Source organism: Pseudophryne corroboree, chromosome 5 (genome assembly GCF_028390025.1).
Source record: "Pseudophryne corroboree isolate aPseCor3 chromosome 5, aPseCor3.hap2, whole genome shotgun sequence".
Taxonomy (NCBI): Eukaryota; Metazoa; Chordata; class Amphibia; order Anura; family Myobatrachidae; genus Pseudophryne; species Pseudophryne corroboree.
The window spans coordinates 390065059-390089468 of NC_086448.1; the positions used below are offsets into that span (position 1 = coordinate 390065059).

Below are 24410 nucleotides of genomic sequence, written 5' to 3' on the forward strand. Positions count from 1 at the left end.
GTATAATACATTGCTGCCCAGGGCGCCCCCCCCAGCGCCCTGCACCCTCAGTGACCGCTGGTATGAAGTGTGCTGACAACAATGGCGCACAGCTGCAGTGCTGTGCGCTACCTTATGAAGACTGAAAGTCTTCTGCCGCCTGTTTCTGGACCTCTGGACCTCTTCAACTTCGGCATCTGCAAGGGGGGTCGGCGGCACGGCTCCGGGACGAACCCCAGGGTGAGACCTGTGTTCCGACTCCCTCTGGAGCTAATGGTGTCCAGTAGCCTAAGAAGCAAATCCATCCTGCACGCAGGTGAGTTTACTTCTCTCCCCTAAGTCCCTCGTAGCAGTGAGCCTGTTGCCAGCAGGACTCACTGAAAATAAAAAACCTAACTTAAACTTTTATTCTAAGCAGCTCAGGAGAGCCACCTAGATTGCACCCTTCTCGGCCGGGCACAAGAATCTAACTGAGGCTTGGAGGAGGGTCATAGGGGGAGGAGCCAGTGCACACCACCTGATCCTAAAGCTTTTATTATTGTGCCCTGTCTCCTGCGGAGCCGCTAAACCCCATGGTCCTGACGGAGTCCCCAGCATCCACTTAGGACGTTAGAGAAAACTGGAGTCTGGAGGAGGGATATAGAGGGAGGAGCCAGTTCACACCCCTTAAAAGTCTTAAAGTGCCCATGTCTCCTGCGGATCCCGTCTATACCCCATGGATCTTGAAGTGTCCCCAGCATCCTCTAGGACGTATGAGAAAAAGTCAGGATAGGATTCGGATAGTAAAGTGAATGAAGCATCAAATTCTTGCACCATAGCATGATTAGTTTTGCATTTTTGGTAGGCTTACCTAGCACAACACATACCAAGAAGAATGTTTCCCCTCCACGTCTGTCCCTAGTGCATACAGGACTCACATGAACATATTTGTAGACATCAAAGGTGGTGGTTTTGTTGGGGATGGGGGCGGGGCGGGGGTACTGCAGCAATTCCCATCTCAGTACACAAAGGAAGAGATGGGGTAGTAGAGTGTGTTCCACATGTAGCACCTGGAGCATGGACTTGGACACCTGCAGCCAGCGAATGGTGTCTGGAGAATCCCAGTAACCAAAATATAGCACACCTAGGGGAATAGGGGCTGATCAGCACTTCTATCCGCCAACTCCAGTGGTCTCCTTAGAGAACTCCACAAGTTAAGGAAAAATAAAATGGTTGGAAAAAAACTGCAAAAAATGACATGCTGCCCTGGTAGCACAAAAAAAGTGCATGATCTCAGACGGCACTAAAAATAACCAAACTAGAAATTATTTCATCATTAGAAGAAGTGCCATCCCTGGTCACAGCAGCAAGGCATAGAATCATCCCACAGACAGAAAGAAAGCAAAGTGTTAAAACAAATACATATTTATTTTAAAAAAAAAATCACTTACCATGCAATTCATAGCAAAATGATTGTGCTGTGTCTGAAGTTCCATAGCTTGATTATGACTAATGCCAATATCTGTGTAACTTGTCAAAAACAGACCTTTGTTATGTGCAATCCAGTCAAACATCTAAGGAAAGAAATTTGGCAAATGAGTAAATACTGAATTATATGAAAAATGTAAAAGTACCCCATAGGTTAAAACAATTATCTTTATTAACATGTAACAATAATTTAAAATTGTGTCTTAAAATATTGGAATAATTACTGCATTTAAGCTTCTCCATATTGTTAACACACAGTGTAATAGAACTTAGCTTTAAAAACTAAAACAAAAAGTTGACAATTCAAATAAAAGAAGAATGATTGCAAATGAATTTCATGTAAAAAAAAAAATCACCTTTACTTTTACAAAGAAAGAGGTGATAAAGCTGTGCTGTTCTCTAACAGGTGAATCTGCTACCCACAATTTTGAGGAGGATCCCCTCTCCCCCGGTACAGAATATAAAGAGCAGAAAAAGCAGTGGGGACAGACGCTGCCCATGTCTGTGTAAAGCTGGGTACACATTAGACCAGGGGTGGGGCACCTCCGGCCCGCGGGCCGTATAAGGCCCGCGAAGCAGTTTGCTCCGGCACACCCGCTTCTCTGTGAGACACGCCGCCGCTCAGTCCGGCGGCAACGTGTCTCAGCTGTCTGGACAGGGACTCAGGAGGAGAGCGCGGCTGTCGGGTGGGAGCGGCGGAGTGTAGAACTTGAAACCAGCCGCCGGTTCGTGAGCCAATCAGAGCTCGCGGACCGGCAGCCAATCAGGAGCCGCGCTGCCGGTCCGCGAGCTCTGATTTATCTCCCGAACCGGCGGCTGGTTTCAAGTACTACACGCCGCCGCCCAACATAGCCGCGCTCTCCTCCGTGTCCCGCCGAAAAAAGCAGCGGTAAGCAGCACGGGTGGCACGGGGGGGGGGGGGAGAGGCATCTGTATACCTGGCACTGTGGGGGGCATCTGTATACCCGGCACTGTGGGGGGCATTTGTATACCTGGCACTGTGGGGGGCATTTGTATACCTGGCACTGTGGGGGGCATTTGTATACCTGGCACTGTGGGGGGCATTTGTGTACCTGGCACTGTGAGGGGCATCTGTATACCTGGCACTGTGAGGGGCATCTGTATACCTGGCACTGTGGGGGCATCTGTATACCTGGGACTGTGGAGGCATCTGTATACCTGGCACTGTGAGGGAATTTGTATACCTGGCACTGTGAGGGAATTTGTATACCTGGCACTGTGTGGGCAATTGTGGATCTGGCACTGCACTATTGGGGGCATATGTGTATCACGTCCCATTTTAACTGGCCACACCCATTTTTTGGGTACGCGCGCCTCCAGCGCGCGCACACAGTGCCTATAAGGGGCATTTAAGTTGAGAATTTTTCTATGGCCCCCGAAGGATTTTATAAATATCCACATGGCCCTCTGTAGAAAAAAGGTTCCCCACCCCTGCATTAGACGATGGTAACCCAGCATGAAATCGTTCACTTGAGCTCTCGACAAGGTAAGTACCACGATGAACTGAGCAGGCGGCAGAGCTTGCCGGGCTACTCTTCCCCTCTGCTAACTGATCTGCCGCTAAGCCAGTGTTTTTCCTCATAACAAGGGAAAGTCCCCCCGATGCTATGGTGAGTCAAGGTGGGGAAGGGGTAAAGTGTTATGGCTCTTGCCATGGGGGTCTCCGCAGTATTGTGTGTAAAATCTTGTCAGTGGCCAGTGTCAGGGTTTTCCCGGTTATATGTGGAAGTAACCAGGGTTAGGCAGAGTAAATGTGCAGGCGCGGAGCTTGCTGAACAGGTATTCTCCTCTCATAGACAGGGTCCACTAGGAGCCAGGGGCACTTTAAGAATTTGATAGTGTGGACTGGCTCCTCCATCTATGCCCCTCCTACCAGACTCCGTCTAGGAAACTGTGCCCGAGGAGATGGACATACTTTGAGAGAAGGATAGATAAGGATACTGGCGAGATTCCGAACCAGCACACACAACAAGAGGAAAGCCAAGCTAACCAAACTTTAAACAGGAACAGCAACGGCTGAACCAACATTAAATTAACCAAGTAACAGTGCAGGAAGAACGAAGAACTGGGCGAGCGCCCAGTATCCTCTACGGACTATGAGAAAAGGATTTACCGGTAGGTAATTAAAATCCTATTTTCTCTTGCGTCCTAGAGATTACCGGGTTCCATTTAGTACCATGGGGATGTACCAAAGCTCCCAAACCAGGTGGGAAAGTGCTGGGGATCCTGCAGAACTGATTGGCCAAACTGAAGGTCCTCAGAGGCCAAAGTATCGAACTTGTAAAACTTAGTAAACGTGTTCGAACCTGACCAAGTAGCTCCTCGGCAGAGCTGTAAAGCCGAGACACCCCGAGCAGGCGCCCAGGAAGAACCCACCGACCGAGTGGGCCTGTACAGATTTTGGACATGGCAAACCTGCCGTGGAATAAGCATGCTGGATAGTAAGCGTGATTCAACGTGCAACAGTCTGCTTAGAAGCAGGACACCCAATCTTATTGGGATCATAAAGAACAAACAGCGAGTCAGTGCTTCTGTGACGAGCTGTTCTTTTCACATGCACCTTCAAAGCCCTCACAACATCCAAAGACTTTGAAGTAGCAGAGGTGTCAGTGACAAACAATACAACAATAGGTTGGTTGATGTGAAACGCTGACACCACCTTAGGAAGAAATTGCTGATGAGTTCTGAGTTCAGCTCTGTTCTCATGGAAAATCAAACTGGGACTTTTGCGAGACAAAGATCCCAGCTCAGACACACATCTTGCTGAAGCCAAGGCCAACAGCATGACGGTCTTCCACGTAAGATATTTTACGTCCACCTCCTGTAAGGTCTCAAACCAGTCCGATTGAAGTAAATGCAGCACCACATCGAGATCCCAAGGTGCCGTGGGAGGCACAAAGGGAGTTTGGATGTGTAGAACACCTTTCAAGAACGTCTGGATCTCAAGGAGAGAAGCCAACTGTTTCTGAAAGAAAATGGACAAGGCCGAAATTTGGACTTTTATGGAGCCCAGACGTAGCCCACATCCACTCCCGCTTGTAAAAATAGCAGGAAACGTCCCAGATGGAATTCCACAGCAGAAAAGTTTCTGCTCTCACAACAAGAGACGTATTTCTTCCAAATACGATGGTAATGCTTAGACGTTACCCCTTTCCTGGCTTGGATCATAGTCGGGATAACCTTGATAGGGATCCCTCTCCTGGCTAGAATCAGTTGTTCAACTTCAATGCTGTCAAACATAGCCGCAGTCAGTCCTAATAAACGAACGGGCCCTTTTGCAGAAGATCCTTGCGAAAAGGAACAGGCCACGGATCTTCAAAGAGCATCTCCAGAAGGTCCGCATACCAGGCACTTATTGGCCAGTCCGGAGCAATTAGAACTGCTTGAACCTTTTCCCTTTTTATTCTTTTTAGAATTCTTGGGATCAGAGGAAGTGGAGGAAACATGTACACCATCTGATAGACCCATGGAGTCGTTAGGGTGTCTAGCGCCACCGCCTATGGGTCTCTTGACATGGAACAATACCGCTTGAGCTTAATGTTGAGATGAGAGGCCATCATGTCGATCTGCGGATATCCCCATCGACTTGTCAAGCACCTGAATAACTCCGGGTGAAGGCGCCACTCCGCCGGGTGCAGGTCATGTCTGCTTCCCAGTTGTCTACTCCCGGAATGAAGACCGCTGACAACGCCACAGCATTTCTCTCTGCCCAGAGGAGAATTCTTGACACCTCTGATATTGCTGCTCTGCTTTTCGTTCCACGCTGTCAGTTTATGTATGTTGCTACCGTCACATTGTCAGACTGGACCTGAATGGCCCGATCTTAAAGAAGATGCGAGGCCTGTAGAAGGGCTTTGTATACGTCCCTGAGTTCCAGAATGTTGATTGGAAGGACGACTTCCTGACTTGACCATACTCCTTGAAACTGCACCCCCTGAGTGACCCCTCCCAACCCCTGAGGCTTGCGTCTGTTCGCAGAATCCAGTTCAGAATTCCGAACCTCTGACTCTCGACGAGGTGAGAAATCGGTAGCCACCACAGAAGGGAGATCCTGGCTTTTGGCGACAGACCAATCCTCTGGTGCATGTGAAGATACGAACCGGACAGATTGTCCAACAGATCGAGTTGGAAGGGTCTTGCGTGAAACCTTTCGTATTGAAGAGCCTCGTAAGAGGACACCATTTTCCCCAGAAGGCGAATGCACAGATGCACAGATATCCGGGTTGGTTTTAGGACATCTCGAACCATCGACTGGATTACTAATGCCTTTTCCAACGGAATGAACACCTTCTGCGACTCTATCCAGTATCATTCCCAGGAATGGAAGCCTCCGTGTTGGCTCTAGGTGAGATTTCGGAAGGTTCAGAATCCACCCATGATCCTGGAGAAGTTTGGTTGAGAGAGCAATGCTGTCCAGCAACCATTCCCTGGACAGTGCTTTTATCAGGATATCGTCCAGGTACGGAATTATGTTCACTCTCTGCTTGCGGAGTAGAAAAATCATCTCTGCCATCACCTTGGTAGGTAAGCCTGATGAGGCGGCATGATCGGAATGTGAAGGTACGCATCCTTGATATCCAGAGACACTAGGAATTCCACCTCCTCCAGAACGGAGATCACCGCTCTCAGAGACTCCATCTTCAATTTGAACAGGGTTCAACGACTTGAGGTTCAAATTTGGTCTTACAGAAACGGACGGTTTCGGTACTACAAACAAATTGGAATAGTAACCCTTGTTTAGCTGATGAGGTGGAACTGGAACAATGACACGAGTCTGTACCAGTTTTTGAATGGCATGTTGTAAAGTTATATTTGCCTCTTGTGAAACTGACAAGCCTGATTTGAATGATCTGTGAGGTGGGAGCTCTTGGAACTCCAGTAGGTAACACTGGGAAATAAGATTTATAACCCAGGGATCCTGGCACGAATTTGAGCAGATTTGACTGAAGAATTGTAAACGAGCTTCCACCTGACAGCATTCCAGGGATAGCGGTCCACCGTCACGCTGAAGTCTGTGAGGAAGCAGAGCCTGAGCTCTGTTCCTGAGCACCTGCTGGTTTGCGTGGTCCACCTCTTGCACCACTGGAGGACGTAGAAGCACCTCTGTATTTGCCCTCGAATTTGGCTGTCCGAAAGGACTAACTTAGAAGCTAACTTAGTTGGGGGGGCTGCGGAAGGAAGATGCGTAGACTTACCCGCAGTAGCTGTGGAGATCCATTTGTCTAGTTCATCTCCAAACAAGGCCGCTCCTGTGAATGGTAGGTCTTCCACTGCCTGGAATCCGCGTCAGCAGTCCACTGGCGTAGCCACAAGCCTCTGCGTGCCGACACTGCCATAGCCGTGGTGCGTGCGTTAAGCATGCCTATGTCCTTTATGGCTTCCACCATAAAGTTTGCTGACATCCCCCCTAGATAAGGAAACTAACCCCTCAATTAGGTTACCTGACCATTTTGCAATGGCTTTACTGATCCACGCACATGCAATAGTGGGTCTTTGGGCCATTCTCGCAGCTGTGTACAATGATTTGAGTGTAGTCTTAATTTTACAATCAGCAGTGTCTTTCAGGGAGGCTGCACCAGGAACAGGCAATACGATTTTACGTGACAGCCTAGACACTGATGCGTCCACTATCGATGGATTTTCCCCTTTTTTCCTATCTTCCAGAGGAAAAGGAAAAGAGGAGAGCAACCTTTTAGGGATCTGAAATTTCTTATCAGGATTAACCCAAGGTTCTTCAAACAGGGTATTCAATTCCTTTGACGCAGGAAAAGTGACTGAGGACTTATTTTTTACGATAAAATAAGATTCCTCACTTCTCTGGCACCTTATCAGGAATATGCAGAACATCTCTGATAGCCTCTATAAGAGCCTCTATGCCCTGTGACAGAGCTGCATCCCTCCCCTCTGAGTCCACCTCCCCCCTCCACCATGTCTGACTTGTCAGCGTCAGACTGCAGGATATGGGCTAGAGATAGCTTTTGCGGACAGATGGGAGAGGATTGAGACGCTGCCTTGGGGATTGTGTCTCTGTTCACAAACTTATCCACAGTCTGTTTTAAGTCTTGCGTCTCTTTCTCATTGCGGGACAATTTAGTAGAAAGAGTTGAGATCATTCCCTTAAGAGAATAAACCCATTCTGGTTCAGCCTGCTATTCTGTGAACCCTGAGTACCCAGTAGTGAGCCCCCTGGTGAAGAGGAACACTCTGTGGAACAAGACACACACTCTTTGCCTGACTTAATGTAATGTGACAGCACACACACACACACACACAGAGAGGAAAGGTTAAGAACAATTAACCCACAAAGAGCCTTTCAGGGAGACACAGATGTTTCGAGCCAGCCCCCACCGCACGCTTATCGCTAATGCCGAGCTTAGCCGGGTCGCCCACTAAGTACCCGGATAAGGGACTTAGTACACTAGTAATCGCTCCCTACCTGCTATGACTACCTGGTACCACTGAGATAATTTGGAGTCACACTGGAGGAGCTGAAGGTCCCTATCCTGTCAGCGTCTGTGTCCACTGCAGAGGGAAAATGGCGCTGATGAGCTGCTGGATCCAGTCATAGTGAAGCCCCGCCCCTTCAATGGCGCGCAATCTTCCCGCTTTTTTATACTGGCTGAGGAATCTGGTGCTTAAAATGGAGAAAACCGTTTTAAGGCTGCTGTGCCAGTATGGGTACTGTGAACAGTGTATAGGTACGCTGTTGTGTAATGTGTACGGAGAAGCATTCTACCCCGTTTAGAAGCCGTGTCTCCCCGTACGCACATGCCGCCATAATGGCCGGCGCCCCACTCGCCGGCTCAGTACTCGCCACTCTTCATTCTTCTGGCTCTGGTAGGGGTGGCGGCGTGCTGCGGGACTGTGCACTCGCCGTGATGGGCTTGCGAATAGGTCCCTCAGGAGCTCAGTGTCCTCTCAGCGGGAAACGGAACCATTAACATTTCAAGAGGTTGGGCCGATTTCCACCCTAAGTCCCACGAAGCAGGCAGGCTGGTGCCAACCAGTCCTGCCTGAAAATAACAAACTTTAAAAATAAATGCAGAAAACTCTTCAGGAGCTTCCAGAGATGTAATCGGCTCCGTCGGGCACATTTTCTAAACTGAGTCTGGTAGGAGGGGCATAGAGGGAGGAGCCAGAACACGTTATCAACCTTCTATAGTGCCCACGGCTCCAAGTGGACCAGTCTATACCCCATGGTACTAAATTAATTCCCAGTATCCTCTAGGACGTAAGAGAAAAAATTTTTAAAACTCATGTCGGCTATTTTGCATGTTGACCTTGTTTGTGTCGACCTAATGGTCCTGTTGACCTATTTCTAGTGTCGACTTACTCACTTTCGACCTAGGTGGTGTCGACCCAGAGCCCGGATACCATCTTATGGTGCTGTGTGTGATATACAGTATAGTGTAAAAGGGACCCGGGTTACCTTCGTCCCCTCTGCCTCCTGCAGAGGGGACTGAGGTGGCGGTACACTTGTCAAACCGTAACAAAAACGAGACGAGCTCTGGAAACGTGTTCTACAGGGCAAAGATACAGTGCAAAATTAAAAAGAATCTTTTCAGATCATCACCCAATACACTATATTCTTCATGATTCTACTCAGACACAATTTACACAAGACAATCAAACAATGAGCCTAATTCAGACCTGATCGCAGCAGCAAATTTGATAGCTAATGGGCAAAACCATGTGCACTGCAGGGGGTGGGGGGGCAGATATAACGTGACAACGTGCAAGTGTTATGCTGGCCATACACTTGTGTGATTGCTTTCGACGAAAGATCGGGCCCGATTTCCCTTGAAGCTCACCTTGAGACAAATCTCATCGAAAGTGCATTTTTACTGCTTTTGATGCGCATACAACACTGAGATTTATCTCATGCCCCTTACGACCGGAAATCGACTGGTATCGTATGATCGAATTCAAGCTCATTTCATGCTGCCTAAAAGCACACCAAATTTATCTCAGATTAGGAAACATTTAAATAGTGGGCTGGCCTATATGGGGGATATATATACCCTGCGGTTCCTTGCTACTGGACAGTCGTTTGAGGACCTGAAGTATGGAACCCGTATCTCTGCACAGGCTTTGGGACACATCATACCTGAAACCTGCAAGGCTATCATCAAAGTGCTTCAGTACAAGTACTGCAAGGTAAGAAAATGACACCACACATTGTTTGTCGTATAACAAAATATTTTATTTTGCCAATTGAATTTGCGTAGAAAAATATATGCTTTTTATTTCAAGACATAATTGTATATGCAGCCAACATGGCTGAACTTTGTAACAACAAAATATACCGTTATGGTAAGAACTTACTGTTGATAACGGGATTTCTCCTATATCCACAGGATAACATTGGGATATGCCGGAGCAACAGCGGAAATGGCACCAAACGGTCACGAGCTTTCGGGCCTCACAGGATGCATCGGGTCTTCTTCATATAATCCCGCCCACTGACTCGGTCAAATCAGTTCTTTCCACAGCAATTTAGGCAGAAGCATCAGGTAGAAACCTATTCAGGCGATAAGAACACACATGCAAGAGGGAAGAGGTTTAGTGATTGTAAAGATCCTCAAATAAGGTGCGTCAGGGTGGGACCCCTGTGGATGCCTGTGGACATAGGAGAAATCCCATTATCAATGGCAAGTTCTTACCATAACTGTATATTTCTCCGGCTGGGTCCACAGGTTATCCACAGGATAACATTGGGATTCCCAAAGCCAGTTTTAGTGTTAAGGCCGCTCCTGATTAGACAGGAGAATCTTTCGCCCGAATTCAGCGTCATGAGAGGCAAAAGTATCCAAGGCATAATGTGTAATGAATGTGTTAATGGAAGACCATGTGGCTGACTTACATATTTGTTCTGCTGAAGTACCATGTTGTGCTGCCCATGAAGGACCTACCTTACGTGTAGAGTGAGCAGAGACGACAGCAGGAGTAGGGAGATCAGCACGAGAATAAGCTTCTGAAACGGTCATTCTGCGCCATCTTGCCAGCGTCTGTTTACTAGCAGGCCATCCTCTTCTACGAAATCCGTAGAGGATGAAGAGAGAATCTGTTATTCTGATGGTACTTGTACGATGTATGTAGATTCTTAACGCTCGGACCACGTCCAACGACGCTTCTCCCACAGAAAGTACAGATACCTGAAAAGCTGGGACTACAATCTCTTCGTTAAGGTGAAATTTTTAAACCGCCTTCGGAAGATAAGGCCTAGTTCTGAGAACTGCATTATCTTGAAAAAAACTTAGAAAAGGAGACTTACACGACAGTGCTCCTAAATCTGACACTATTCTAACTGACGCCATTGCCAGTAGAAAGAGCACCTTAGCTGTCAACCAATTAAGATCTGCTCTCTTAAGTGGTTCAAATGGAGGTCTTTGAAGGATTTTAAGAACCAGATTCAAATCCCAGGGAGATGCAGGAGGAACAAATGGAGGTTCAATGTGTACAACTCCCTGAAAGAAAGTACGTACATCCTGTAAGTCACAATGTTTCTCTGAAACCATACAGTTAATGCTGATACTTGAACCCTCAAGAAAGCTACTTTCAATCCCTTATCCAATCCTGCTTGAAGAAAATCCAAAATCCTGGATACTTTAAAAGATCTTGGATTCAAACTTTTTTCACTACACCAATGAATATATTCGATGATTAATACGAGCTGAAGAAGGCTTTCTTGCTCTAAGCATAGTTCGAATTACTTGTTTGGAAAATCCTCTAGCTTCTAGAATAGAGGTTTCAACAGCCACACTGTCAAAGACAGACGATCCAGATGGCTGTGATAACAAGGACCCTACATTAGCAGATCTGGACGTTGAGGGAGCAGTATTGGTGCTTCCATGGACATCCTTAGTAGATCTGTGTACCAATGCCTTCTGGGCCAAGCTGGGGCTATTAGAATTACGACTCCCTTTGCTTGCTTTATTTTCCTCACTACTCTGGGTAACAGAGATTGGAGGGAACAGATATGCCAGATGAAATTTCCATTTTACCGACAGTGCGTCTACAATGATCGCTCCGGGATCCTTTGTTCTTGATCCGTACATCGGAACTTTGTTGTTCAGACGAGACGCCATGAGATCTATCTCTGGCAGACCCCATCTGTTCACTATAGTCTGAAACACTTCTGGGTGTAATGCCCATTCGGTTTCCTGAATGGTGTGTCGACTGAGAAAATCCGCTTCCCAGTTCAGTACACCTGGAACAAACACTGCTGGCAATGCTGGAAGATTGAGCTCTGCCCACCTTAGTATGGGAGTTTCTTGCTCCATCAGTCTTTCGCTGCGAATTTCTCTCTGATGATTGGTATACGCTACCGCTGTTGCATTGTCTGAGCGGAGCTGGACTGGTCTTCCTTGTAGACTGTCCTTTGCCTGAACTAGAGCCATATAAATGGCCCTTATTTCCAACAGATTTATTGGCAGGCGACTTTCCCTTATGGTCCATTTTCCCTGGAACCAATAGCTTTCGAGCACTGCTCCCCAGCCCTGAAGACTGGCATCTGTTGTCAGGACTTGCCATTCTTTTATCCAAAAGGGTCTCCCCTTGTTTAATTGGTCCCTCTGTAGCCACCAAGCTAGAGACCGTTTTACATTTATCGGAAACTTTATCATCTGTCTTTTTATTTTCTGATGACTTGCGTTCCATTTGGTCAAAATAAGGTGCTGTAGAGGTCTGGAGTAGAATTGTGCATATTCCACCATGTTGAAGGTTGACACAATCAGACCCAACAGTCGCATTGCTGCATGGACTGACATTGTCTGGGTGTGCAACGACTACTGAATCATGACGTGCACCTTGGCTATCTTTTTCCCCAAATGAACCATCCGCTGTGACGGATTCAGAGACGACTTATTCCAGTTTATGAGCCACCCGTGTCTTTGTAGACAAACTATTGTCTGTTGAAGATGGCTCAAAAGTAATTCCTATGAATGTGCTAGGAGTAAAAGGTCGTCGGGGTATGGAAATATTCTTATCCCCTGCTTGCAGAGATAAGCTGCCATAACCACCATAATTTTGGTAAACACCCTGGGTGCTGTTGCTAGCCCGAAGGGCAAGGCTTGGAAGTGAAAATGTTGCTGGAGGATGGCAATCCTGAGGTAACATTGATGTGACCGTGCTATGGGCACATGTAGGTAAGCATCCTGTATATCCAGAGATACCATGTAATCTCCTGGTTCCATAGCCAACACTATGGAGCGCAACGTCTCCATGTGGAACCTTAGAATCCAAATGTATTTGTTTAACATTTTGAGATTGAGAATTGGTCGGAAAGACCCATTTGGCTTCAGAATCAAAAATAGATTGGAGTAAAAACCCTGTCCCCGCTGTGATGGAGGTACTGGGATAATCACACCAGACTGAAGCAATTTCTGAGCTGCTTCTTGCAGGGCGTTGGCCCTCGACTCTATACGAGATGGGCTGGTGTAAAAAAACCTTTGATGAGGCTGCCTCCTGAACGGGAAACCATAACCACCTCCTGCACCCAAGCATCTGTCGTCGACTGTTGCCATATCTGTGCAAAATGAAGGAGTCGGCCCCCAACCCTGGAATCCTCCAGGCGGAGGCCCGTATCCTCAGGCTGATGGCTTCTGTTCAGGCTTGGAAGATGGCTTTCTACTAGCCCATTGCTTCCTACCCCTGGCTGATCTACTTCACTGGGTTTGCTTAGGCACCTCTTTAGCTTTTTCGCCTTGCCATCGAAATGTCCGAAATTTTGAACCCCTAGTCTTAGGGTTATAACTAGCCGGAAATCTGACTTTTTTGGATTCAGCTTCCGATTCTAGAATGTCTGACAATTGTTTCCCAAACAATATATTACCAATGAAAGGCAATGCTTCCAGAGCTTTCTTGGATTATGCATCTGCTTTGCAAGTGCGTAGCCAAACTGCTCTACGAGCGGCTACTGTCAAGGCTGATGCTTTAGAAGCAATCGTACCCATATCAATTGCTGCTTCTTTCAAGTATTGGGCAGCTTGTCTTAAACGGCCTAGATGATACTCCTGCTCTCTATTAGGACGGGAGAGGCCATTCTCTAGTTCCTATACCCTTTCTCCCTTTGCCTTTGCCGTCCAGGCTGAAGCCATAGCAGGCTTTACCACTGCTCCTGAAAGAGAAAATATATTTTTCAAGAAGTTATCTACCCTTCTGTCTGTGACATCATTTAGTGAGGTAGATGACAATGGCAAAGCAGATTTATGCACAAGTCGCAGTACATGTGCATCTGCTTTAGGAGGAACTTCTCTTTTTGAACAATCCGCAGCTGGAAATGGATAATAAGAATCCCATTTTTTCGGAATCTTATATTTTTTACTGGGCGTCGCCCAGGGTTCTTCCATCATTTCCGTCAGATCCTCTGCCGCTGGGAATTCAGTTTTAACTGTTTTTGTTAGTTTAAACACAGGTGCTTTAGATTTTGACACTGTTTTGGCTGATTCCTCCAAAGAGAGAATAGCCTTCATTGCATCAATAAGTTCAGCTACATCCTCTGGGCTGAAACTCTGCGACTGATCATCATACGGAGTATTTGCTATATACTGTATCATCATCTGTTGTATCATCTTGTGTAGTCTGTAACATAGACGTATCTACTTTAGTCTTACCTGTACCCTGGTTAATAGCCTGGTTACTTGTAGAACTACTGGAACCAAACCATAGGGAGGGAGCTGCATGTATGGGTTAATAGTGTAACTTATTCCCTGGGGTGGAACTGCAGGAGTTAATCTGTCTGCTATTGAAGACTAAGTCTGAGCAAACATACTCCATGGTGGCTCTACTGGTTGTTGAACCAATTCCTGCTTTTTACTTTGTTGATAAGCAAAACAGTTTGCACATAACCCCTCATAAGTGACCAACTGGCTTATTCCAATTAACCCTGTTTTACAAGATAAACATGTTAAGGATGTAGGAGTGCCTGATAAATTCTTCTAGTCACTTTTGGCGCTCACAGACATGGTAATAATCTGTTTTTATGACTACACTATTTGTGACTGAAAATCACCTATATATAAATATATAGAAGTGAGATAAATCCGACCACAACCGTGCACCTGAATTAAGGTTCACAACATAACTGACAACATATAAGAGTCAGCACACATACTAGCAGTCAGTCACATGTTAAAATATTAGACATTGTCATATGAGAATACAACCAACCATAAAAATTACTTACAAGTAAACGGGACAATTGCATTTCTGTTTTTAACCAGTTTTTTCAGACATATCATGCATAAAACAAAAGTAGTATACAGGCCTCATATGCAATATGTACCAAAAAATAACAATTCATACTAACAAGTAGAGATAATTTTTAGTACTGTATAACCCATTTCTCCAGAGTGTGGGATACAGGGAGACTCACCACACTTTCATATCCATCAATACGCTCGCAAGACGCTGAATGGATTCAGACGCTACTAGTGTACACTGCCGCTCTTGATGACTGATGAGAGACAAAGACGCTCTTTAATGGACACAGACGCTCATTGAACGATAAGCGTATGCAGACTCTCCTGTCTGCGACCGGGTCTAGGCGGAAAGTCTAGTGTACAACATCGCAGCGTCTAAGCTGCGACCAAGTACCCTCGTGGTAGCGTCTGAGCCGGAAGTGAGGTCATTAGTTCATGGACGGGAGACTCACGGAAACTGGTCATGAACTGTTGGGAGGGGTGGCCAGGAGAGCGTCTAACTCCCCCAGTTGACAAACTCTAAGGATCACGGCCTCACCTAGTCCTGGCGCCTATGATCCCTAAAGCATAGCGCTGTTGCACTTAAGAGTGGTGGCGCATCAACCACTGTTTGTAGTCTCTTCCAATACAGTGAAGCTGTGTCCGGACCCCCTAGTAAGAGGAAACCGATTGACTTACCTTCTCCCCATGCTCCGGCCACAGCCTGGTTACGTCTGCTGGACCTGCTACAATCATCCGACATAGACGCCCGTCGAGAAAGCACTATACCGCGAAGGTAAGCGTTGTTGCGACCCGGTGGAGAGTTGTTGGAACGACTCTTTCTAGTATGCGTTTAAGACTCTTAAGAAAAGTCACTCAAAAAGAAAAAAAAAACATAGTAAGACTATAAAAATAAAATAATAAAAGCTTCAGGCTGCTATTTAATAGCAGCCCTGTGACCATGGTCCGGCTCCTGCCGCAGCAAACAAAAAACTGATTTGACTGAGTCAGTGAGCGGGATTATATGTAGAAGCCCCGATGCATCCTGGGAGGCCAGAAAGCTCCTGACCGTTTGGTGCCATTTCTGCTGTCGCTCCGGCATATCCCAATGTTATCCTGTGGATAACCTGTGAACCCAGCCGGAGAAATAAAGGTTTCATTATGCATTCGGACATGATAACAAAATGCTATATATAGCAACAGATGTGGTGCATTGCGATACTACACCGATGAGTGGCACCGCAGGCAGGGGCACAATGCACACATGCAACTTGGGGTAGGAAGATGGGTCCCTAGTCCCATCAACCTGCACCAAGTTGTATGTGTGCATTGTGCCCCTGCCTGCAGTGCCACTCAACAGTGTAGTTTCACAATGCACCACATCTGTTGCTATATATATCTCAAGGTCAGCATTCCCATTTGAGAAACATATAAAAATGCCTATAACTTTATTTTAAATATCAAGCCAACATGGCTGAACTTTTGCAAAAAGCATAAAGTTTTCATGATGAAGCACATGAAAATCGCTTTGAAAAAAATGTTCTTTTTATTTCAAGATATATGTGGACGACATGGCTAGCTGTCAGCAAATATTAAGTTTTCATGATGCACCACATGTGCATCATTACATGTATTAAATGAAAAAAAAAATGCTATATATATTGCAACAGATGTGGTGCATTTTGATTCTACAACATTGAGTGGCACCGCAGGCAGGGGCACAATGCACACATGCAACTTGGGGTAGGAAGATGGGTTCCCGGTTCCATCAACCTGCACCAAGTTGTATGTGTGCATTGTGCCCCTGCATGCGGTGCCACTCTACGCCGTAGTATCACAATGCACCACATCTGTTGCAATATATAAGTGCTGTATGTAATAAGGTGCACTATGATATACATTGTTTTTGGAGTGGCAGCGCTTTCAGGGGCATAATGCACACATGCAGGTAGGACCGGCTTCATGCTCCCCGGCACCATCAACCGGACCCAAGCTGCATGTGTGCATTGTCCACCTGAAAGCGGCGCCACTAAAACACTGTATATCATAGGGCAACAGATCTATCACAGTACAGTATATACCAGGGCAGCAGGAATGTTATATATACCAACAGAAGTGGTGCATTCTGATACTGCGGTGTTGAGTGGCACCACAGCCAGGAGCTCAATGCACACATGCAGCTAGGGGCAGGAAGATGGGTCCCCGGTACCATCAACCAGTCCCTAACAGCATGTGTGCATTGTCCGCCTGAAAGCGTTTACACTCACCGTAGTATCAGACTGCACCACATCTGTTGGTATGTATAACAAGGGCACCAGTAATTGAAAATCACCCTACATTTGAAAGAGACTTATCTCCTCCTCCTCCTCCTCCTCCTCCTCTTGTCCCCCCTGTGACATCAAGGTCGTCATAATTGTGGATGAGACGGTGGATGAATGGCTGGCTTGGGAAGGGTAGCTGATTTGTGGAGGAGATTGGAAAGTGGGGGAAGGGTGCGTGGATGGGGTTGGGGGTTGACGAAAACGGGAAGGGTGGATGGTTTGATGAGGAGGGGTTTGAGGAGGATGGAAAGTGGAGGAAGAGTAGTTGGATTGGGCCTGCGGGTGCGGATAACCAGAATGATAGCTGGGGTGGTGATTAGTAGATGTAGGGTAGGTGGGTGGTGGTGAACAAAAGGACAATGGGAAATGAGGAGCAGGTGCTTCAGGTTCAGGGCCATGGACCCTCCACTCCGGTGTCAGATGCCCTGATAGTGTTTCGTACAACACCTGCGACACCAGGCACTGGCACTCGACTTGCTGCTGCGCAGAAACCTTCCGCATTGTTTTGCTGACATACGCAGCAAAGTCGTCAGGTTTACGTAGCAGCTGTGAACGTGCTTCCGCTAAGAGAGGGTCCTCTACAAATTTTGTTTCCCGTGTCTTCCTCTTCCCAGTAGGTCGCGACGGAGAGGTAGGTTCCTCAGGGGAGGTGATCATGAGGGCAGGGGTCCGGCTGAGGTCTTCTTCAGGTGTCTGTAAGGTAAAGAGAAAATAAGATTTTAAACCTATCGGTAAATCTATTTCTCCTAGTTCGTAGAGGATGCTGGGGACTCTGTAAGGACCATGGGGTATAGATGGGCTCCGCAGGAGATAGGGCACCTAAAAAGAACATTGACTATGGGTGTGCACTGGCTCCTCCCTCTATGCCCCTCCTCCAGACCTCAGTTAGAGAACTGTGCCCAAAGGAGATGGACAGTACAAGGCAGGATTTAACAATCCAAGGGCAAGATTCATAACAGCCCACACCAATCATACCATGTAACCTGGATCATACATAACCAGTTAACCGTATGAACAAAAAACAGCAACGGTCCAAGACCAATTCCAACTGTAACATAACCCTTATGTAATCAACAACTATATACAAGTCCTGCAGAGTTTCCGCACTGGGACGGGCGCCCAGCATCCTCTACGGACTAGGAGAAATAGATTTACCGGTAGGTTTAAAATCTTATTTTGCAAGAAGGGGAAGGAATACCGCACCGGATGTAGTAAATATAAGTAGGTAATAGTATAAAACCAAAATTAAATGATTACAAGAAAACTGTGTTTTCTAATCCTGATATTATTTGGTGGTGCACCCTGAGTCAGTATGAGAACATAGGAAAATATGGAGAAAAGAAGACTCTTTTGTGGGCGCACTCTTAACTTCAAATAAATATGGAAATTAGTCAGAATAGATTTAAAAGTTCAAATTTTAATAATTCAACAAAATTAAGATGGTCAGTGGTTCATAGAGAAAATAGTGGTCAAAAAGATAATAAATAAGATTTTACTTACCGATAAATCTATTTCTCGTAGTCCGTAGTGGATGCTGGGACTCCGTCAGGACCATGGGGATTAGCGGCTCCGCAGGAGACAGGGCACAAAAATAAAAGCTTTAGGACTAGGTGGTGTGCACTGGCTCCTCCCCCTATGACCCTCCTCCAAGCCTCAGTTAGGATACTGTGCCCGGACGAGCGTACACAATAAGGAAGGATTTTGAATCCCGGGTAAGACTCATACCAGCCACACCAATCACACCGTACAACTTGTGATCTGAACCCAGTTAACAGTATGACAAACGTAGGAGCCTCTGAACAGACGGCTCACAACAATAACAACCCGATTTTTTTGTAACAATAACTATGTACAAGTATTGCAGACAATCCGCACTTGGGATGGGCGCCCAGCATCCACTACGGACTACGAGAAATAGATTTATCGGTAAGTAAAATCTTATTTTCTCTGACGTCCTAGTGGATGCTGGGACTCCGTCAGGACCATGGGGATTATACCAAAGCTCCCAAACGGGCGGGAGAGTGCGGATGACTCTGCAGCACCGAATGAGAGAACTCCAGGTCCTCTTTAGCCAGGGTATCAAATTTGTAGAATTTTACAAACGTGTTCTCCCCCGACCACGTAGCTGCTCGGCAGAGTTGTAATGCCGAGACCCCTCGGGCAGCCGCCCAAGATGAGCCCACCTTCCTTGTGGAATGGGCCTTGATAGATTTAGGCTGTGGCAGGCCTGCCACAGAATGTGCAAGTTGAATTGTGCTACAAATCCAACGAGCAATCGTCTGCTTAGAAGCAGGAGCACCCAGCTTGTTGGGTGCATACAGTATAAACAGCGAGTCAGATTTTCTGACTCCAGCCGTCCTTGAAATATATATTTTCAATGCCCTGACAACGTCCAGCAACTTGGAATCCTCCAAATCGCTAGTAGCCGCAGGCACCACAATAGGCTGGTTCAGGTGAAACGCTGAAACCACCTTAGGCAGAAACTAAGGACGCGTCCGCAGTTCTGCCCTGTCCGAATGGAAAATCAGATATGGGCTTTTATACGATAAAGCCGCCAATTCTGACACTCTCCTGGCTGAAGCCAGGGCCAGTAGCATGGTTACTTTCCATGTAAGATATTTCAAATCCACCGATTTGAGTGGCTCAAACCAATGGGATTTGAGAAAATCCAAAACTACATTAAGATCCCACGGAGCCACTGGGGGCACAACCGGGGGCTGTATATGTAGTACTCCTTTTACAAAAGTCTGGACTTCAGGAACTGAAGCCAATTCTTTCTGGAAGAAAATCGACAGGGCCGAAATTTGAACCTTAATGGACCCTAATTTGAGGCCCATAGACAATCCTGTTTGCAGGAAATGTAGGAATCGACCCAGTTGAAATTCCTCCGTCGGGGCCTTCCTGGCCTCACACCACGCAACATATTTTCTCCAAATGCGGTGATAATGTTGTGCAGTCACCTCCTTCCTGGCTTTTACCAGGGTAGGGATGACCTCTTCCGGAATGCCTTTTTCCCTTAGAATTCGGCGTTCAACCGCCATGCCGTCAAACGCAGCCGCGGTAAGTCTTGGAATAGACACGGTCCCTGCTGAAGCAGGTCCCGTCTTAGAGGTAGAGGCCACGGATCTTCCGTGAGCATCTCCTGAAGTTCCGGGTACCAAGTTCTTCTTGGCCAATCCGGAGCCACGAGTATCGTTCTTACTCCCCTTTGCCGTATAATTCTCAGTACTTTTGGTATGAGAGGCAGAGGAGGAAACACATACACTGACTGGAACACCCACGGTGTTACCAGAGCGTCCACAGCTATTGCCTGAGGGTCTCTTGACCTGGCGCAATACCTGTCCAGTTTTTTGTTGAGGCGGGACGCCATCATATCCACCTTTGGTTTTTCCCAACGGTTCACAATCATGTGGAAGACTTCTGGATGAAGTCCCCACTCTCCCGGGTGTAGATCGTGTCTGCTGAAGAAGTCCGCTTCCCAGTTGTCCACTCCCGGAATGAACACTGCTGACAGTGCTATCACATGATCTTCCGCCCAGCGAAGAATCCTTGCAGCTTTTGCCATTGCCCTCCTGCTTCTTGTGCCGCCCTGTCTGTTTACGTGGGCGACTGCCGTGATGTTGTCCGACTGGATCAACACCGGCTGACCCTGAAGCAGGGGTTTTGACAGGCTTAGAGCATTGTAAATCGCTCTTAGCTCCAGTATATTTATGTGAAGAGACATCTCCAGGCTTGACCACACTCCCTGGAAGTTTCTTCCCTGTGTGACCGCTCCCCAGCCTCTCAGACTGGCATCCGTGGTCACCAGGACCCAGTCCTGTATGCCGAATCTGCGGCCCTCTAACAGATGAGCACTCTGCAACCACCACAGAAGAGACACCCTTGTCCGTGGAGACAAAGTTATCCGCTGATGCATCTGCAGATGCGATCCGGACCATTTGTCCAGCAGATCCCACTGAAAAGTTCGTGCGTGGAATCTGCCGAATGGAATCGCTTCGTAAGAAGCCACCATTTTTCCCAGGACTCTTGTGCATTGATGCACAGACACTTTTCCTGGTTTTAGGAGGTTCCTGACAAGTTCGGATAACTCCCTGGCTTTCTCCTCCGGAAGAAACACCTTTTTCTGAACCGTGTCCAGAATCATTCCCAGGAACAGCAGACGTGTCGTCGGGGTCAATTGAGATTTTGGAAAATTCAGAATCCACCCGTGCTGTTGCAGCACTACTTGGGTTAGTGCTACTACGTCCCCCAGCTGTTCTCTGGACCTTGCCCTTATCAGGAGATCGTCCAAGTAAGGGATAATTAATACGCCTTTTCTTCGCAGAAGAAACATCATTTCGGCCATTACCTTGGTAAAGACCCGAGGTGCCGTGGACAATCCAAACGGCAGCGTCTGAAACTGATAATGACAGTTTTGCACCACGAACCTGAGGTACTCTTGATGTGAAGGGCAAATTGGGACATGCAGGTAAGCATCCTTGATGTCCAGGGACACCATAAAGTCCCCATCTTCCAGATTCGCTATCACTGCTCTGAGTGACTCCATCTTGAACTTGAATTTTTGTATGTACAGGTTCAAAGATTTCAGATTTAGAATAGGTCTTACCGAGCCGTCCGGCTTCGGTACCACAAATAGTGTGGAATAATACCCCTTTCCCTGTTGTAGGAGGGGTACCTTGTCTATCACCTGCTGAGAATACAGCTTGTGAATGGCTTCCAATACCGTCGCCCTGTCTGAGGGAGACGTTGGCAGAGCAGACTTTAGGAACCGGCGAGGGGGAGACTTCTCGAATTCCAACCTGTAACCCTGAGATACTACCTGCAGGATCCAGGGGTCCACCTGTGAGTGAGCCCACTGTGCGCTGAAATTCTTGAGTCGACCCCCCACCGCCCCCGAGTCCGCTTGTAAAGCCCCAACGTCATGCTGAGGGCTTTGCAGAAGCCGGGGAGGGCTTCTGTTCCTGGGAGGGAGCTGCTTGGTGCACTCTCATACCCTTTCCTTTGCCTCGGGGCAGATATGCCTGTCCTTTTGCCCGCTTGTTCTTATAGGAACGAAAGGACTGCGGCTGAAAAGACGGTGTCTTTTTCTGTTGGGAGGGGACCTGAGGTAAAAAGGTGGATTTCCCGGCTGTTGCCGTGGCCACAAAATCCGATAGACCGACCCCAAATAATTCCTCCCCTTTATACGGCAATACTTCCATATGCCGTTTGGAATCCGCATCACCTGACCACTGTCGCGTCCATAACTTCTTCTGGCAGATATGGACATCGCACTTACTCTCGATGCCAGAGTGCAAATATCCCTCTGAGCATCTCGCATATAAAGAAAAGCATCCTTTAATTGCTCTATAGTCAATAAAATACTGTCCCTATCCAGGGTATCAATATTTTCAGTCAGGGAATCCGACCAAACCACCCCAGCACTGCACATCCATGCAGAGGCGATGGCTGGTCGCAGTATAACACCAGTATGAGTGTATATACTTTTCAGGGTAGTTTCCAGCCTCCTATCAGCTGGATCCTTGAGTGCGGCCGTTTCAGGAGACAGTAACGCCACTTGTTTTGATAAGCGTGCGAGTGCCTTATCCACCCTAGGGGGTGTTTCCCAGCGCGCCCTAACCTCTGGCGGGAAAGGATAGAATGCCAATAACTTCTTTGAAATTAGCAGTTTTCTATCGGGGTTAACCCACGCTTCATCACACACTTCATTCAATTCCTCTGATTCAGGAAAAACTACAGGTAGTTTTTTCAGACCCCACATAATACCCCTTTTTGTGGTACTTGCAGTATCAGAGATATGCAAAGCCTCCTTCATTGCCGTGATCATATAACGTGTGGCCCTACTGGAAAATACGTTTGTTTCTTCACCGTCGACACTAGATTCGGTGTCCGTGTCTGGGTCTGTGTCGACCGACTGAGGTAAAGGGCGTTTTACAGCCCCTGACGGTGTCTGAGACGCCTGGACAGGTACTAACTGGTTTGCCGGCCGTCTCATGTCGTCAACTGATTTTTGTAACGTGCTGACATTATCACGTAATTCCATAAACAAAGCCATCCATTCCGGTGTCGACTCCCTAGGGGGTGACATCACCATTACCGGCAATTGCTCCGCCTCCACACCAACATCGTCCTCATACATGTCGACACACACGTACCGACACACAGCAGACACACAGGGAATGCTCTTATCGAAGACAGGACCCCACTAGCCCTTTGGGGAGACAGAGGGAGAGTTTGCCAGCACACACCCAAGCGCTATAAATATATAGGAACAACCCTACAGAAGTGTTGTTTCCTTTATAGCAGCTTAATATATCAATATCGCCAAAAAAGTGCCCCCCCCTCTCTGTTTTTTTACCCTGTTTCTGTAGTGCAGTGCAGGGGAGAGTCCTGGGAGCCTTCCTCGCAGCGGAGCTGTGCAGGAAAATGGCGCTGTGTGCTGAGGAGATAGGCCCCGCCCCCTATTTCGGCGGGCTCTTCTCCCGGTGTTTGTGAGACCTGGCAGGGGTTAAATACATCCATATAGCCCCAGGGGCTATATGTGATGTATTTTTAGCCAGAACAAGGTATTATCATTGCTGCCCAGGGCGCCCCCCCCCCCCAGCGCCCTGCACCCTCAGTGACCGCTGGTGTGAAGTGTGCTGACAACAATGGCGCACAGCTGCAGTGCTGTGCGCTACCTCATGAAGACTGAAAAGTCTTCTGCCGCCGGTTTCTGGACCTCTTCACTTTTCGGCATCTGCAAGGGGGTCGGCGGCGCGGCTCCGGGACCGGACTCCATGGCTGGGCCTGTGTTCGATCCCTCTGGAGCTAATGGTGTCCAGTAGCCTAAGAAGCCAATCCATCCTGCACGCAGGTGAGTTCACTTCTTCTCCCCTAAGTCCCTAGTTGCAGTGAGCCTGTTGCCAGCAGGACTCACTGAAAATAAAAAACCTAATAACTTTTTCTAAGCAGCTCTTTAGGAGAGCCACCTAGATTGCACCCTGCTCGGACGGGCACAAAAACCTAACTGAGGCTTGGAGGAGGGTCATAGGGGGAGGAGCCAGTGCACACCACCTAGTCCTAAAGCTTTTATTTTTGTGCCCTGTCTCCTGCGGAGCCGCTAATCCCCATGGTCCTGACGGAGTCCCAGCATCCACTAGGACGTCAGAGAAATATAAACAAATAGCATGAAGTGCTGATACAAGATGAAAATTGAATTTAGGCTGACGGAAGAGATTCTGAGTGTTTGTTAACAAATAGTTTCGATTTTTAGACGGTGTGTTCTACTGATAAGCAAAACATTGTTATGTGTTCCCTGTCAAGATATAATTGATACAAATAATACAGACTGGATACTGGTTATACTTGTAGGTAATGTAGGGTGAAAAATCAGATAGCAGTGTGAATCTTGTGTCAGTGTTAGACACTGTATATGCTAAACCAATACTCCGTTTAGTAG

The 24410-nt window shown here is 47.3% G+C and overlaps 1 protein-coding gene across 2 annotated transcripts in view; it reads right to left on the reverse strand.

Moving 5' to 3' along the window:
- The window catches only part of TRIO (trio Rho guanine nucleotide exchange factor), a 1426902-nt gene that overhangs the window by 1069291 nt on the left and 333201 nt on the right, over positions 1-24410 (reverse strand). For both annotated transcript variants that reach the window (XM_063922713.1, XM_063922714.1), the window contains exon 6: positions 1410-1532. In XM_063922713.1, coding sequence (XP_063778783.1) covers positions 1410-1532 — 123 coding nt within the window. The remainder of the gene's footprint in view (positions 1-1409; positions 1533-24410) is intronic.